At 44.2% G+C, this 17,778-nt stretch overlaps 1 protein-coding gene across 2 annotated transcripts; it reads left to right on the top strand.

Annotated features, from left to right (window-relative positions):
* The first annotated feature begins 11,963 nt into the window (after positions 1–11,963).
* On the top strand, positions 11,964–17,171 carry LOC122032138 (CTP synthase 1-like). Of its 2 annotated transcripts, XM_042591398.1 has the most exons (21): positions 11,964–12,138; positions 12,867–12,946; positions 13,107–13,193; positions 13,301–13,351; positions 13,429–13,546; positions 13,720–13,776; positions 13,874–13,938; positions 14,047–14,130; positions 14,225–14,275; positions 14,364–14,426; positions 14,512–14,558; positions 14,653–14,722; positions 14,807–14,869; positions 15,577–15,666; positions 15,745–15,783; positions 15,850–16,077; positions 16,150–16,235; positions 16,325–16,373; positions 16,441–16,521; positions 16,597–16,690; positions 16,776–17,171. In XM_042591398.1, the coding sequence occupies exons 1-21, from the start codon at positions 12,021–12,023 to the stop codon at positions 16,997–16,999; spliced, it is 1,845 nt and encodes a 614-aa protein (XP_042447332.1). In that variant the 5' UTR covers positions 11,964–12,020; the 3' UTR covers positions 17,000–17,171. The 2 variants fall into 2 exon arrangements, with proteins under 2 accessions (XP_042447332.1, XP_042447331.1); XM_042591397.1 differs by having other exon boundaries at positions 15,745–16,077.
* Positions 17,172–17,778: the final 607 nt, after the last annotated feature.

Consider the following 17,778-nt stretch of genomic DNA (forward strand, 5'->3'; position numbering starts at 1 on the left):
GAGTTAGACTCTGATATAGATATATGGCAAGGGGGTAATTAAGTGGAGATGGGAGGACATTTTTTACTTTTAGGCTGGTGAGGGCATGAGGATAAAAGGAGGAGCACTGTAGCATAGCAGAGGAGGCGGCGTTTTGGGTGTCTTCTGCTTCTTCGTTCGTGCGCCGCCACCAAACTGCCGACTCCTCCTTCCTCCTCATGCTTCTCGCCGGAGACGACGCCATCGCCGACCGCCACACCTCCTCTCCTCCTCTCCCTGCTTACATGCGCCGTCACCTTCTCCTCCCTCCCTCTGCTCCTCACGTCGCCACCGCCGGAAAGGCCAGTGCTCCTTCTCTCTCACTCTCCTCGCCGACGCCGACCTCCGGCCACCTCCTTCTTCCTCCTCCACACAATGCTGACAGCTTCCTCCTATTCTCCCTCTCTCATGCTCTCTTGCGGGATGTCGCTACCGTCCTCGCAGCGAAATTGCTGCCGTTGCCGGCAGCCGCCCCCTTTATCTCTCCACGCCACCATCACACGCCGGAAAGAGCTGCCCCCACTGGACTGTTCTCGCTGCCTCCAAGCGCTTCTCGTCAGAGCTGGCTTAGAGCCGTCTCTCTCTCTCTCCCCTTATTCTCGTCGGAGCTGCCGCAAGATATCCTCCATACTCTCGCCAGAACCGCCCCCTAGCAGTCCCCCTTTCTCCCTCTCGGTGCACCAGCAAACTTCTCTCCTCCCCTCAGCCAACGCCGCTGGATTTGTGCCGCAGCTGGCGCTAGGCAGACCCGACCAGATACTCTTTGTCGTGCCGACACTGTCGACGCCTTCGTGTCGCAACTGCTGCCTTTGAGAGTCCGACGTTGTTTAGGATCGGATTTCTCGTCGTCGTGTTCTTCCGACTTGCGGGCCACTATGGCATTCCCGGCCTTCGTGTCGTTGTTATGGTTTGACATCACTGATTTGATTGTATTATGCTTTTGTTGTTGTCCCGGGCTGTGTGCCGATCTAGTGTCTCGGCCTGCGTGCCGACCTCATATCCCGGCCTGCGTGCCGACCTAGTGTCCCGGCCTGCGTGCCGACCTAGTGCCTCGGCTTGCGTGCCGACCTCATATCCCGACCTGCGTGCCGACCTAGTGTCCCGGCTTACGTGTCGACCTAGTGCCTCAGCTTGCGTGCCGACCTCATATCCCGACATGCGTTCTGGTGTCGTGTCTCGGTCTGCGTGCTGGTGTCTTATCCTGGTCTACGTGCCGGTATTATATCCAGACCTGCAGCTCGTCCTCCGGGTCCATGCTTCGTTCAGCTTCTCGTCGTCAGATCCAGCTCTTCAGCCTGATCAGAGTCAGCTACTCTTCCGGGTCACGACAATTCTATCCGCGTCCCATCCGAGGGCGCCCCCCTGGGCCAGGGTACGTTCTTCGTTCATATTCTTTATACGCATTTCATTATTTTATGGCTTAATCGAATACTCATATATTCGTTGGATTCGCCTCGAGACTCGGGGTACCGGGGCCGGGCCAACCCGGTCACTGGCTGCAGGTAGCGTTGACCAGAGGACTTTTGAAGACTTGGTCAACACGGGAGCCATCTCAGCACACACCCCTCCGGGACGTCGCGACTTCATCAACATTTCATCCACCTCACCCGACGGTCCGTCCGACTCAGCTTCCGGACGGGATCAAATTTGACGCCGTCTGTGGGAACACAACAACCTGTTCCAGAACGTGAAGAGGGACAATGTCAGGAGGTTCTCTGCCATTATCATATCACAGTCCCGGAGGATCCCGACACTTCTATCCTCACTCCACTGGTATTCGGGAGTTGAGGGATCGAGTGGAGCTTCAGCTGGCTGACAGGTTAGTTTTTCCATTATGTTTTTTCTCTGACTCCACGGGTATTCGGGAGTTAAGGGACCGAGACAAACCCTTAGCCGGTTGGCACGGCTTCCCGATCAGGTACGCTACGAGCTCTGCTCTCTTTTTACGATTATAGGAACTGTTATATTTCCTTGATAAAAGAGTAAGAGCCTAGTTCCTTGACCAAAGACTAGAGCCTTCAATTTCTGATTGGACACTAGTGGCCCAGCTCCCCGCTCATACACTTGGGGCACTGCTCCCCGCTCATACTCTAGGGGCACAGCTCCCCACTCATACACGTGGGACACAGCTCCCCGATCATAGACTCGCAGTACCACTTCCCGATCAGGACCTAGGGGCCTCGCTCTTTGATTACCGGCTAGGGACCTTACTCTCCGATCAGGGACCAGGGGCCCAGTTCCTCCATCATGTGTGCTACAGGCTCTGCACCCTTCACCATGAGGCTCTGCATCCTCTTATTGCTACAAGCTCTCCATCTTTCACCATGGGCTCAGCATTCTCTTACTGTTATATGCACCTCACTCTACTATTGTTATTTGCTCTGCATCCTTCACTTGTTGTGCGGCCTCTTACATCTACAGGTGTTGCTCTCTTCACCCACGGTGCTCTGCTTCCTTCTATGGCTTTGGGCTCTGCTCCCTTATATCGGCTTCTCGCCCTTTATCTTCTCCCCTCACTCCACGGGTATTTGGGAGTTGAGGAATCGCGATAGATCCGCAGTCGGTTTGCATCACACCGCTGTCAGGTATGGCATAAGCTTTATTTCCTCATGCTGCTACATGCCTCGCTTTTACTAGCTTCAGGGCTTATCCTCCCCCGTTCGGGGTTGAGCGGTTTACACTGGTCGGGGACCAGCTTATTGGATTTCATATTTCCCCCGTTCGGGGTTGAGCGATAGTCACTGATCTCGGACCGAAGTATCATTACTGGTCTCGGACCAGCGCCATCGCCACCGGTCTCGGACCGGAGTATCATTACTGGTCTCGGACCAGCGCCATCGCCACCGATCTCGGACCGGAGTATCATTACTGGTCTCGGACCAGCGCCATCGCCACCGGTCTCGGACCGGAGTATCATTACTGGTCTCGGACCAGCGCCATCGCCACCGGTCTCGGATCGGAGTATCATTACTGGTCTCGGACCAACGCCATCGCCACCGGTCTCGGACCGGAGTATCTCAGACTCTCGCCTCAGTGCGAGTTATAAGTGAGCTCTGCCCTCACGCCCAACGACCTTTCAGGTCGGCCCCCATGCGAGAATTAAAAGTGAGCTCTATTCTCACGCCCAACGACCTTTTAGGTCGGATGCCCCAGACTCTCGCCTTAGTGCGAGTTATAAATGAGCTCTGCCCTCACGCCCAATGACCTTTCGGGTCGGCTCCCATGCGAGAATTAAAAGTGAGCTCTGTTCTCACGCCCAACGACCTTTTAGGTCGGATGCCCCAGACTCTCGCCTTACTGCGAGTTATAAGTGAGCTCTGCTCTCACGCCCAACGACCTTTCAGGTCGGCTCCCATGCGAGAATCAAAAGTGAGCCTTGTGCTCACGCCCAACGACCTTTTAGGTCGGTAGTCCCAGACTCTCGCCCCAGTGCGAGTTATAAGTGAGCTCTGCCCTCACGCCCAACGACTATTCAGGTCGGCTCCCATGCGAGAATTAAAAGTGAGCTCTATTCTCACACCCAACGACCTTTTAGGTCGGATGCCCCAGACTCTCGCCTTAGTGTGAGTTATAAGTGAGCTCTGCTCTCACGCCCAATGACCTTTTAGGTCGGCTCCCATGCGAGAATTAAAAGTGAGCCCTGCGCTCACGCCCAACGACCTTTCAGGTCGGTAGCCCCAGACTCTCGCCTTAGTGCGAGTTATAAGTGAGCTCTGCCCTCACGCCCAACGACCTTTCAGATCGGCTCCCATGCGAGAATTAAAAGTGAGCTCTGTTCTCACGCCCAACGACCTTTTAGGTCGGATGCCCCAGACTCTCGCCTTAGTGCGAGTTATAAGTGAGCTCTGCTCTCACGCCCAACGACCTTTTAGGTCCGCTCCCATGCGAGAATTAAAAGTGAGCCCTGCGCTCACGCCCAACGACCCTTTAGGTCAGTAGTCCCAGACTCTCGCCCCAGTGTGAGTTATAAGTGAGCTCTGTTCTCACGCCCAACGACCTTTCAGGTCGGCTCCCATGCGAGAATCAAAAGTGAGCCTTGTGCTCACGCCCAACGACCTTTTAGGTCGGTAGTCCCAGACTCTCGCCCCAGTGCGAGTTATAAGTGAGCTCTGTTCTCACGCCCAATGACCTTTCAGGTCGGCTCTCATGCGAAAATCAAAAGTGAGTCTTGTGCTCACGCCCAACGACCTTTTAGATCGGTAGTCCCAGACTCTCGCCCCAGTGCGAGTTTTAAGTGAGCTCTGTTCTCACGCCCAACGACCTTTCAGGTCGGCTCCCATGCGAGAATTAAAAGTGAGCTCTGTTCTCACGCCCAACGACCTTTCAGGTCGGTTTCCCCTTGCTCCCCGGGTATTTGGAGTTGAGGGACCGAGGCGGATCCTCAGTCGGTTGACATCACTTTGTGATCAGGTATGATAAAGGTTCTGTCCCTTTATATTTCTACAGGTTTCGCTTCTATGGGCTTCAAGGCTTATCCTCCCCCGTTCGGGGTTGGGCTATTACCACCGGTCCCGGACCAGAGTATTACCCCCGGTCTCAGATCAGAATATCACTAACGATCTCTCGATCAGGCGGTCAGACCAATGCCCATTCGGTCTCCCAGAGACCAAGTCCTGGTCAGACCTTCAGATCAATTCCTGGTCAGGGCTCCAAACTGCTTCTTTGTCTGGACTTCAGATTGTTTCTGGGTCAGACCTTCAGATCAAGGCTGGGTCAGGCCTCCAAACTGCTTCTTTGTCAGGCCTTCAGATTGTTTCTGGGTCAGACCTTCAGATCAAGGCTGGGTCAGACCTCCAGGTTGCTTCTTTGTGAGGCCTGCGGATTGCTTTTGGGTCACAAGTCTCCAGATCGAGTATTGGTTAGGCCTCTAGAGCACCTCCCGGTCAGGGTCCCAGACTCTCGCCCCAGTGCGAGTTATAAGTGAGCTCTGCTCTCACGCTCAACGACCTCTCGGTCGGCGCTCATCACTCGCAGCTCTGCATGACACTCGTCATACTCGCTTTACTCGCCGCTCTGCTCGGCACTTATCATCCGTGCTTTTCTCGTAGCTGTTGCCCGATTGACATTCATCGCTTCACTCACCACTCAGCTCGGTCGAGCTCACGGGTACTCCCTTTACGCCGACCGGCCTATCGTTTACAGGCTTTTTTGGTTGTGCACTCGGCATCACGCGCCTATTCTTATTCTTCTCGGTAGGCATTCTCTATTTCCGGAGCGACATTTTTTTATTGTCAGGTCGTCATTACTGTCGCTCGGTTGGCACTCGCTCGGTCGAGCTCATGACTTCGCGCGTCCATCATTCTCTTTATTGCCCGATCACGACTTATTGACGCTTGGTCGTTATTTTTCTCGGTCGCGCTCACAGCTCTGCTCGCTCGATCATTCAGTTCCGTATCGCTCAAACGTCTTCCCGACATCACTCGATCCCCCTCAATATTTGATCGATTGCTTGCTTGGCATGCGCTTCGCGTTATTTATCGTCACTCGTTCAAATTCTATTTGAGTCACTTGCTTGGCATCGCCACATCTACTCGTTCGACGTGGTCCCACGATATGACTCTGTATTTAATAGCGATTCTGTTTTTTGTTTGGCTGGGTCTAGTCTGTCAGACTTGCGCCTCCTTCGACTAGACTTGAGGGGGAGGCTTGTGATACAGATATATGGCAAGGGGGTAATTAAGTGGAGATGGGAGGGCATTTTTGACTTTTAGGCTGGTGAGGGCATGAGGATAAAAGGAGGAGCACTGTAGCATAGCAGAGGAGGCGGCGTTTTGGGTGTCTTCTGCTTCTTCGTTCGTGCGCCGCCACCAAGCTGCCGACTCCTCCTTCCTCCTCATGCTTCTCGCCGGAGACGACGCCATCGTCGACCGCCACACCTCCTCTCCTCCTCTCCCTGCTTACATGCGCCGTCACCTTCTCCTCCCTCCCTCTGCTCCTCACGTCGCCACCGCCGGAAAGGCCAGTGCTCCTTCTCTCTCACTCTCCTCGCCGACGCCGACCTCCGGCCACCTCCTTCTTCCTCCTCCACACAACGCCGACAGCTTCCTCCTATTCTCCCTCTCTCATGCTCTCTTGCGGGACGTCGCTACCGTCCTCGCAGCGAAATCGCTGCCGTTGCCGGCAGCCGCCCACCTTTATCTCTCCACGCCACCATCACACGCCGGAAAGAGCTGCCCCCACTGGACTGTTCTCGCTGCCTCCAAGCGCTTCTCGCCGGAGCTGGCTTAGAGCCGTCTCTCTCTCTCTCTCCCCTTATTCTCGTCGGAGCTGCCGCAAGATATCCTCCATACTCTCGCCGGAACCGCCCCCTAGCAGTCCCCCTTTCTCCCTCTCGGTGCACCAGCAAACTTCTCTCCTCCCCTCAGCCAACGCCGCTGGATTTGTGCCGCAGCTGGCGCTAGGTAGACCCGACCAGATACACTTTGTCGTGCCGACACTGTCGACGCCTTCGTGTCGCAGCTGCTGTCTTTGAGAGTCCGACGTTGTTTAGGATCGGATTTCTCGTCGTCGTGTTCTTCCGACTTGCGGGCCACTATGGCATTCCCGGCCTTCGTGTCGTTGTTATGGTTTGGCATCACTGATTTGATTGTATTCTGCTTTTGTTGTTGTCCCGGGCTGTGTGCCGATCTAGTGTCTCGGCCTGCGTGCCGACCTCATATCCCGGCCTGCGTGCCGACCTAGTGTCCTGGCTTGCGTGCCGACCTAGTGCCTCGGCTTGCGTGCCGACCTCATATCCCGACCTGCGTGCCGACCTAGTGTCCCAGCCTGCGTGCCGACCTAGTGCCTCGGCTTGCGTGCCGACCTCATATCCCGACCTGCGTGCTGGTGTCGTGTCTCGGTCTGCGTGCTGGTGTCTTATCCTGGTCTACGTGCCGGTATTATATCCAGACCTGCAGCTCGTCCTCCGGGTCCATGCTTCGTTCAGCTTCTCGTCATCAGATCCAGCTCTTCAGCCTGATCAGAGTCAGCTACTCTTCCGGGTCGCGACAATTCTACCCGCGTCCCATCCGAGGGCGCCCCCCTGGGCCAGGGTACGTTCTTCGTTCATATTCTTTATACGCATTTCATTATTTTATGGCTTAATCGAATACTCATATATTCGCCTCGAGACTCGGGGTACGGGGGCCGGGCCAACCCGGTCACTGGCTGCAGGTAGCGTTGACCAGAGGACTTTTGAAGACTTGGTCAACACGGGAGCCATCTCAGCACACACCCCTCCGGGACGTCACGACTTCATCAACATTTCATCCACCTCACCCGACGGTCCGTCCGACTCAGCTTCCGGACGGGATCAGACTCGATTGGATCTAATTGTTGGATTAAGTCCAATTCAAACTAGACTCAAGGAATCAATTCAAATTAATGAAATGTAATTAATTTAATTTGAATTGTATGAGATTAATTGAGTAAGACTCTATTGAATTAGACTTGAGTTAAATTCAAGTGAGGAGACTTGAGTTAGACTTAAGTGAGGATTAATGAGATATTTATTGAATTTCGAAATTCAATGATTCATTTGATTCAATTTTAGAAATTGAATTTGAAATGAGGAGTTACACGTGTGTGGTCCTTAATGGAGTGTAAATGCTCATTAATGCTATTAATGCTAATTAAGTATTTTCATTGGATGAAAATGCTTAAGTGTTTTTCTCTTCATTTTGGCTTAGATCTTTATTCTCCTTGCTCTTCTCCTCTCTTGGCCGAAAATCCACTCTCAAGGTTGCTAGCACAACCTATCTCCATTTGTGAGTTTGTGAGACAAATGAACGCTTATTTGTGTGGATACCGTAGAGGTGCGAACGTGAGATCGTGCTGTGATCCGAGCTGTCGGGAGTCCGTGAGCACGCTACAAAGGTATAATATCTTATGTTCCTATGTAAACTTAGTTTATTTTTCTTCTCCCTTCTAATGGATCTTCTGGAGGAAATAGATTTTTCCGCTGCGCGTTTGCGTGTTTAGCAACCTATTTCCTTACATAATCCTCAATATAAATCCGATCGGCTCAAAGGCTGGTCGAACCTTGGGGGCTCAACTCCTCACTTCTCCAAATTCAAAGCTCTTAGTTTACACCCTTCCTGCCCTAACGCTAATTGGACTTACAGGACTCAGCTCCCTACTTTTCCAAATCCAAGACTCCCAACTTACATCCGCTTGCCCCTTCACAAATTGGACCAACGAGGCTTACCTCCTCACTACGCAAAAGGCATAACCCATAGTTTACAGCCGGTTGGCCCTATAGCTAGTTGGACTTGTGGGGCTTAGCTCCCCACTTTTCCAAAGACAAAACTCTCGATTTACATACGCCTCGCTCCAAAGTCAATCGGACCTCCGATGCTCAACTTCCCACTCATGGGCATTACCCCTCAGCTGCCCACTCATGGGCATCCTCAGCTTACATCTGCCTGCCCCCAACATCGGTCGGACATCCGAGGCCCAGTTCCCCACATGAACATGACTCCTTGGGTATAATCGGCCAACCCAGAGTCAGTCGGACTCCCTCTAGGAGACATCATTGTCAGAGAATCATGACAACCTGTCAAGGAATATACAATTACTCTGAAATATGCATGCAATGAAGTCTTCCTCCGCCTATAGGAAGATAGTCGTACATAATCCACCATCCAACATACTCTGACACCAGACATAACTTTGCCATCTTATTAAAGCGGAGATTATGAAAGGCAATATAAAAAGTGGGTCCTCTATGTTAGCTAGGTACGCGATGTCTCGCTACCACCATTCATTAGTTGTTACTACTGCTCATTTCGCTTGACTACTGTTCTGACTTGAACGTCGAAATGTCTGCCCCAATAACCCCTTCCCAAGTCCATTAACTAATACTTCCTTCTCCCAGTTCTTATCATTGCTACATAAGTTCACTCGGTGTCACTTTATGTTAGATCACAATCTTCACGAGATCAACATTCAAACCACCTCAATATTTTTTTTTCACTCTCAGATAAGATTATACGTGAAGATGCATGTATAATATATTTAACCCATTGGTGTTGATATTACTTTACCCTTTCTCATAATTAATAAAATCAAATATAAGAATTTTTAACAATTAAAATTCTACACGTGAGTGGAAATATAGTCAAAAGCTTTTAAAAGATACCATCGAATTTCAAACGCTATTGAAATATATACACAACGTGAAAATTATTTAAAAGACTATGGATATTATATTTTTTATAAATTTGTAATATACACCGATATCTAATTTACTTTATAAGTTTTCTATCTACCATTAGATAAATAAAAAAACACTTAAAATAGGCATTCTATCACTCCATTAAAAAAATCCATCCATTAATTTATCTAAAGTATGACTCGATACTCAAATTACTGAAAAAACTAAGAATATATCTTAATTGAATGGATAGGTAGTCAACAACGTGAATAATGGATATGTTTATTAACGTTGGAATAGTAGTAGGTCGTTGATCCACGTTGAGAATCCCTTTACTGAACGTGAATAATGGTTAGACGTGTATTATATTTTATCACTCAGGATTTTCTGGATCGTAATCCCTAATTTGCTTTTGGATCAGGAGTTGTTAATAGATGAGATCTTATGGACCTTACTTGTATAACAAATAGAGTCTATAAATTTCCATCTATGAATGAAATGATCCATCCTCTGGACCGCACTTTACGATCTAAAAGATCCGACCTCATATTCTATACACTAATATTATTTATATTTTAGCTAAAACACATAATAAAAATTAAATATTTATTTTTATTTATAGAACATTTTTGAGACATCAAAGAGTGAGTGATTTATGGGAATATTTTGTTAAAAATATCCTAAAATTATTTATTGTATTCTCCTCATATGTCAAATTAATTAGATCAACCACTTAACTACTCTAACAAATTATGTATTTAACCAAATTGAAAGGCTAAATTGGAAAAATAAAGAACAAAATTAAATCATTAATTAATTAATTTAGTGTACCGTCGAATTGGTTAGAACCATGTAGCAATCAATAATATCAAACTGTGGCAATATTTTTATTTTTAACTAAATAAACCATTATCAAAATTAAGCAATTAACCTTCCAACAACTTGAATCGAAGTGACCGATGATATTAGTTTAATGCTCCATTAATTGTCACTGTATTTTAGATTTGACGGCAATCGACCAGATTTTGAAACATTAATCACCGCTATTTTCTTATCAACTACCAAATTAATTAATGATTTAATTTCCCTAATTACGGGATAAGTTATTATAAAAAAATCACGTGATAATTCATGATTATTTTTATGAACTCTGTAAAATATGGTCTATTGTTTTTAGAATTAGTTTGGATCCGATTCTATATTTCTTAAAAAAACACAATTAAACATTTTATTTATATGGTAAAAATTAAAATGGAGTGAATTGCGAAAAGAACGTAGTAACTACTGAAACTGTAAAAATTACTCCATAACTACTTACTTATTTAGAATTTGGAGTTTAAGACTTAATTTAATTAAAATAAAATAAATAATTTTTCACATTATATTAGAATAGAAAAGTGATATTGCTCATCCCAAATAATCCTCGCTTACCACATGATAAGCATCCAGTCTTGCTTGCCACATGATAAGATAGAGAGCGACTCTTTGTACTGAAGAAGTTAAGTAATTGACGAGATATTTTACAACCAAAATTATTTAAGTTACATTAAAATTATTTAAAAATAATTATAGATACTATTAGATGATTGCTACACTGCAATATTACAAGAATATTGTAGTAAGAGCATCCACATAGATACCTTATTTAAAAATTTCATTTTAAATTTTAGACAGAGTAGCTAAATAATCTTTGCATCAGCTATCATATCTATTCCCTAAATTATCCATTTATAAATAGTACTTCTCTAAATTTAGGAAATGAATTATATTCCCTAAACATTTTAGAGGGGTGAGAAAAAATAGGGAAAAGATATATGGTATATTAAAAAATAGATATTTAAATTTAATAAATTATTTTTTTAATTCTAAATTATATATTTTGGATAAGAAAAATGATATGAATATTCTTATATTACCCGTTATATATATATATATATATATATTATTCTATAACATGGAGTAATTATTACAATATTATTCTATTTTTAATACTATTTTAATTATTACAACCCATAAAAGTAATTATGTAACTATTACAATGTGGAATATAAGAATATCCCTATCATTTTTTTTCTATCCAAAATATATAATTAAGGATTAAAAAATTAATTTATTAAATTTAAATATTCACTTTTTAATACAATGTATATTTGTTTCCCTATATAAATATCCCTATAGTTGTTGAGAGAGTGCATTGCTTCTGGAGTCGTTATTTGGGGGATGAAATGAAGTACGCGTTAGTGATAGGAAAGTGATGAGCGGGAATGAACTACATATAATTATATAATTATGGTTAGATTATGGTCATGATACTATCGTAATTAATTGTGATCTCTCTCTAGATTTACTGTCTTCCAAATTATAATTTAAGTCAGAGTGGATGGCCTCTGGCCACCTCCTGCTAGGCGTCAGATTGTTTGACTATTGTTAATAGTTTTCGGACAATCTTTAATTATTTCCTGATCTAAATTATGATATGATAAATTTAAAAATAAATCATAATTAATTATGAACGAATTACTATCATAATCTAATAATAATTAAAAATAAAAATGGTCCATTCTATGATTTTTTTTTTTCATGGAGTATTGGGCCCACTCTGATTTGGATAGAGACTGGCTCAGCTTCTACAATTTTCTGCAAGTATTGGAGCGAATCCTTGGACGGCAAGATGGGCCAGGAGGCCTAGTCGAAAGTGGATAAAGAGAGAAAATAATAATAATAATTAGTATTATTTTTCTCTCGCTCTTTTGTTGAATATATTTTTATATATATATATAAATAATCCCTCTCCGCTTCAAATCTTCTTCAGCGTCTTCCTTGGTCGCCGAGAGGGCATTGCTTCTGGAGTTGTCGTTCGGGGGAGGAGATGAAGTACGTGTTGGTGACAGGGGGAGTGGTGAGCGGGCTGGGGAAAGGTGTGACCGCAAGCAGCATCGGCGTCCTCCTCAAGGCGTGCGGACTCCGCGTCACCTCCATAAAAATCGGTGCTTGCTTCGATTCCTTCATCTCTACGTTCCAAACTGCTGTTCTTTCACTCGCTTTTTTCGAAGAAAAATGCCATAGAACTGTGGTGTGGCGCCGGTCTCACCCCTTTCGCCCGATATTGCTTCTTGTCCCTCTTCGCTGAAAGCCCTTTGTAATTTTCCCTTTGTTCTTCTCCGGAAAGGCAAAGTATTGGCTTCCCGCGAGGTTGATTTGCGTGGCTGGGGGTTTCTTACTTTGTTCTCCGTTAAAAGTCGGATCTTTTTTCCTTTCGATTTTTCAGTAACTTAGTGCATTTTTTTTTCGAAGTGATGCCGTTTTTGCGATTGAGTGATTAAGAGTGCTCCTTTCGCGTCCCATCACCCATGTTTGATAAGTTTTCTATCTCTTCGAATGAAAAGCAGCGAGAAATTGGGCAAGTGGAAAGTTTTTTATCGTCAGGAATTCCGATCAGCCATCCGCTCCTGAATTCTCCTTTGTCTTCTTTTTGTCTATGATAATGTATGTTTGTCTACACTGTGATCCAAAAAGAACTCTCTGTTCATGTCTTCAGTCAAATGCCATGAATTTCTCGTCTTCGCTTTTCGTTTTCGTTTGGACAATGTTTTTTTCTCCGAACTAAAGCGAAAAAAGAAAAGTCTTCGGTTCATGTCGTTATCTATCCAAAGTTTTCTAGATGTCTTGTCTTTGATCCAAATGATTTATTGTTTAGCTTTGTGGACTTCCACAGATCCTTATCTGAATACCGATGCTGGGACTATGTCTCCTTTTGAGCACGGTGAAGTCTTTGTCTTAGATGATGGTGGCGAGGTGAAGCACATTTGAATTTTTCTATTACACTGTAAAAATTTAAAGGCCAATATCTTTCTGACTCTAATTCACTTCTACCTATTTTTCACCTTCCAATGTTTAGGGAAGATTAGTCGTTTGCATTTATTTCACTTATTTGATGGTTCTCCTTTTTTAATAGGTGGACTTGGATCTAGGGAACTACGAACGCTTCCTTGATATAAAATTAACTCGTGATAACAATATAACTACCGGAAAAATCTATCAGGTGCCACTCACGATATCAAGCTTAGGATCTTAAGACATCTAGTGATGTTGGAATAATGATTGTTTTCTAATAGATTGATTTTGTCTTCCACACTGTGTCTTGGTTAGTTTGTCATCGACAAGGAGAGGAGGGGCGACTATCTGGGGAAAACAGTCCAAGTATGCCTACCATTAAACTGGCTGGATGCTTTGTCTTCAGCACCCTCTGTGTTACTCACCATTCTTCTCTTTTAAAGGTTGTGCCACATATCACAGATGCCATACAAGAGTGGCTTGAACGTGTAGCAATGATACCTGTGGACGATAAAGAAGGACCAGCTGATGTCTGCGTCATAGAATTGGGTGGAACTATAGGTAACATTCCGGAATGTCTTTCTTATAGTGAATGAAGGGATTAATCAAAAAAATCATTTTGACTAATCTCAGCTTGAGAGAATTATGATTAATATTTCCTAATTTGTTCATATTTGCAAGCATAGGCACATTCCTTGATGAAATATTGACACTGAGATTCTGTGTTCATGCAGGGGATATTGAATCAATGCCATTTATAGAAGCTTTGGGACAATTTTCTTATCGTGTAGGTAAGGAGGTTGCCAAAACCAGTCAAAGTGCAGTTGCTTTTAGAGCTTTTATTCTGATCCTTCTCTATAATATGATTTCTGCCTATGCTTTGGTCAGGACCAGGGAATTTCTGTCTGGTTCACGTTAGTCTTGTGCCGGTTCTTAAAGCTGTCGGCGAGCAGGTAAAGACTATAAACCAGATAACATATGATTCTATGTTGGAGTCTTTCCATAACTAGTCTTTTACTGAACTTGTTTAACCTCTAAAATATTTCCTTATTTTGTTCTAGAAAACTAAGCCAACTCAACATAGTGTTAGGGGACTACGAGGACTTGGGCTTACACCAAATATTTTAGCATGCCGCTGCGAAAAGGTCACTGCCAAAATTTCACATGATGCCTTTGCTACATATCTTTTATTTGAAAATTTTATTTATATGTGTATGCTCCTGTTTGGATAATTGACAGCCTTTGGATGTGAATGTTAAAGAAAAACTTTCACAATTTTGCCATGTTCCTGTAAGTTTTTCAGTCTCTTACTCTGTTCTTCTTTCTGCGAAGCAGGTGCATAGGTTTGAAGTTTATGTTCGACCATTTTCTTTTTCAGGTAGCAAATATAGTGACGCTTCATGACGTTGCAAACATTTGGCACATTCCTCTGATGTTGAAGGTAGTATATACTACTTTGACAACACTGTGGAATCGGTCACTTTTTAATGTTGTTTCAATTGATCACTAACATACTTCACCTATAGGAGCAAAAAGCACATAAAGCGCTTCTCAAACTGTTGAATCTTCGAGGGTCTGTCTGTAACTGACTTGCTTTTGGATCTCTTTCTAGTCCAACAGTTGTTTTTTCCAGCTCGTAAGCTGATAAAAGTGCTTACTTTGTACAGATGTGCCCAGGAGCCGATGTTGCAAGAATGGATGGGTAGAGCAAAACTTTGTGATACATTGCATGATCCTGTGTGAAGCTCTTCTTTATGCTATTCTGCTTTACCCTTGAAAAATTCCAAAACCTTAATAATTGAACCATCATTAAATGTTCAGGTCAGGATTGCTATGGTTGGAAAATATACTGGTCTTTCTGATTCTTACCTATCTGTATTGAAGGTGAATACATAATTTACAAATTTATTCCCTTAATTCTCATATTACCTGATTTACGCCGTTACTTCACGTTTTGTTGGTTTATGATGTAGTTACTTTTATATCACTTTACGATGATAATTATGCTTAGAATGGAAGCTCTTTTCTACCCTTTATTTCCCTGTGCTTGTAAATTGAATTTTTGTCCATGCCATCATGACACATGAAGTGATTTATTTAAATTTGCAAGAATGGACTGCGAATCCATCACCCTCATTTGTCTAGTTCAGCATCCCTGGTGCTACCGAATGATTGCTAGAAAATAGAAAATTGTTTGTAATTTGGCATATGAATTAGCATTTTTGTAGTCCTTTTCTCTACCTTTCTCTAAATAAACTCTTTAGCAGTTACATGTAAGTTTCTTCATACCTCATTCTTTAGCAAACAAGTTCATAAAAATCCATTTGTATCCACCCATAGGAGATCAGGATTGCTAGATTAGGATGACAAAGAGAACCCAGAACTGCTGGAAGTTCAAGTAAACTTCCCTCATTGCTGTCACAATCAATATGAAGCAAGTTAATTTGGTCTCTGTTTCTGCTTGATGCTTTAGTTATGTTTTCTTCTCACTATGTGCATGAACTACAATAGGTTTTGGAAGCCAGGACCTGTTACTCAATGTTTTATTTAGATGCTTCAGTATTTAACGCCTCTACTATGTGGACCTCCAGGCTCTTTTGCATGCATCTGTTGCTTGTCGAAGAAAACTCATTGTAGATTGGGTCCCTTCATCTGATCTTGAAGAAACTACTGCATTAGAGGTCCATTCATTTGGCATGATAAACACTTTTTCTAGAAATATTCTTGGAACTCTTCAGGAAAGGATTTGTTTTGAACAGGCACCTGATTCTCATCAAGCGGCATGGGCGCTACTGAAGGTGAGTAATTTTTTTGGTTGTTTTCATAGAACATTCTTCTCTCAATTCGACAGTCTTCTATCACAGGGTGCCGACGGCATACTAGTTCCAGGAGGATTTGGAGACAGAGGTGTGCAAGGAAAGATCCTAGCTGCTAAATATGCCCGCGAAAACAAAGTTCCATTTCTTGGTATTTGTCTTGGCATGCAGATTGCTGTCATTGAATTTGCTCGTTCTGTCATGAACTTGAAGGAGGCAAATAGCACGGAATTTGATCCAAATACATCTACTCCTGTCGTCATTTTTATGCCGGAGGTAATTCACATCTGTTATTCTTAGTTAGTCATCTTCTTGGGTCTGCCTTATATCTATTCAATGAACATCAAGGGCTCCAAGACTCACATGGGAGGCACAATGAGGCTTGGATCAAGGAGGACTTATTTCCAGATTGCTGATTGCAAATCTGCAAAATTGTAAGCACACACGTCTCTTTGATGATGCAGTTCTTTGTTTATCGTATAGATAGTAGTTCTTAAACTTTAACTATATCTGGTCTCTCAAGGTACGGCAACGTTAGCTTTGTGGATGAGCGACATCGACACAGATACGAGGTTTTTAGTGCTGTTTCTTAGTATCAAAATTGAAAGTATTTCTTCCCTGATCATCTGTTTCTTTCAGGTGAATCCTAGTTTTGTCCAGGAATTCGAAAAGGCCGGTCTTGCTTTCGTCGGTAAAGACGAGACGGGCCAACGCATGGAGGTACTTAGTTGGAACCTTAAAATATTGTCACATTTCTTCTTGGATTGCTACAATTTCTTTGAGTGGGCAATGCAGATCATCGAGCTGCCTTCACATCCTTATTTCCTTGGCGTTCAATTTCATCCAGAATTCAAGTCAAGACCCTGGAAGCCCTCTGCTGTTTTCGTAGGTAATTCCTAACGTGCAAATTCGAACAAATAACAAGATCCAATGCTATAGAACTGAGCAGAAGAAGCATCGAAATCACTTGACAGGACTTGTAGCAGCGTCATGCGGCCAACTGGAGAACAATCTCGACCCGCATTCCCCGGCGAGCAACGGCATCATCATTCCTAGATTTTATCCAAACGGCGGGAGGGTGAAGAAACCGGCCAAGAGCCTCCCCGGTGGGAAACTCCTCCATGGTAATGGAATTGGAAATGGGAATGAATGGCCGGCTGCATGCCTAATAACTACAACTACGAGTGATGTTGTTTAGCCTAGTTATTCTTCCAAATGTCTTGTACAGTCATCGGGACAAGAAGTGTGTTGCAAGGATTGGAAATTTCAGTATTTCTTTCTTGTCTAAAGAGTGAGTGTTTAAATTAGAATGATCATGTCCGAAAATCGATGAGATGAATACTAAAGATGTGATACTTATGTTGATTTCCTGTGAACTTTGTTCGGACTTATAACACAATTGACGTCATACCGAGCCAAGGAAGGAATCCTCAGTTATAACTCTCCGATGCTTAAGTCAGTTTTCGACAAAGAAGAAGCAGTAAGCGGAGTAACAACAAAATTGTAGCGTAATAATAAAATATCGCATATCCTCATTGAAACTTGGACCCTCCTTAACAATCTCAGTCTCCCCAGTTTCGGTAGCACGTATGCACGTTTCCCAAGATGAGCGTGTATCTCAATGCTTTCCCTGAAAAGATTTATTAATAAAGTGTCTCGACACAGTACTTTAACAGGTCGAGCATATCTCTTAAGTGACAGTGAAAGTTTCAGTACTTTAACAGGTCGAGTATATCTCTGAAGTGACAGTGAAAGTTTCCGTTGTACGATCCTCTGTCTGACCATACTATCTGTCAGCGGCACTAGCTCTCAAAAGGATATCGAAAGATAACCTGCTATGTCTGTTGCTTGATCGAGCGAAATAATCGCTCGGTCGAAATTTCACTATCCACGTGCTGTCTGTTGTCGGGCCGAACGGGATAATCGCTCGGCCGAAAATCCACTATCTACGTACTTTGTTGTTGGACCGAGCGAGAT

The sequence above is a fragment of the Zingiber officinale genome, chromosome 11A (assembly GCF_018446385.1).
Source record: "Zingiber officinale cultivar Zhangliang chromosome 11A, Zo_v1.1, whole genome shotgun sequence".
Lineage (NCBI taxonomy): Eukaryota > Viridiplantae > Streptophyta > Magnoliopsida > Zingiberales > Zingiberaceae > Zingiber > Zingiber officinale.

Coding starts and splice junctions, on each gene's coding strand:
- LOC122032138 (XM_042591397.1), top strand. CDS start 12,021: ATGAAGTACGTGTTGGTGACAGGGGGAGTGGTGAGCGGGCTGGGGAAA. Junction 13,777..13,873: donor ACAATTTTCTTATCGTGTAG/GTAAGGAGGTTG, acceptor TGCTTTGGTCAG/GACCAGGGAATTTCTGTCTG. Junction 16,691..16,775: donor GCCCTCTGCTGTTTTCGTAG/GTAATTCCTAAC, acceptor ATCACTTGACAG/GACTTGTAGCAGCGTCATGC.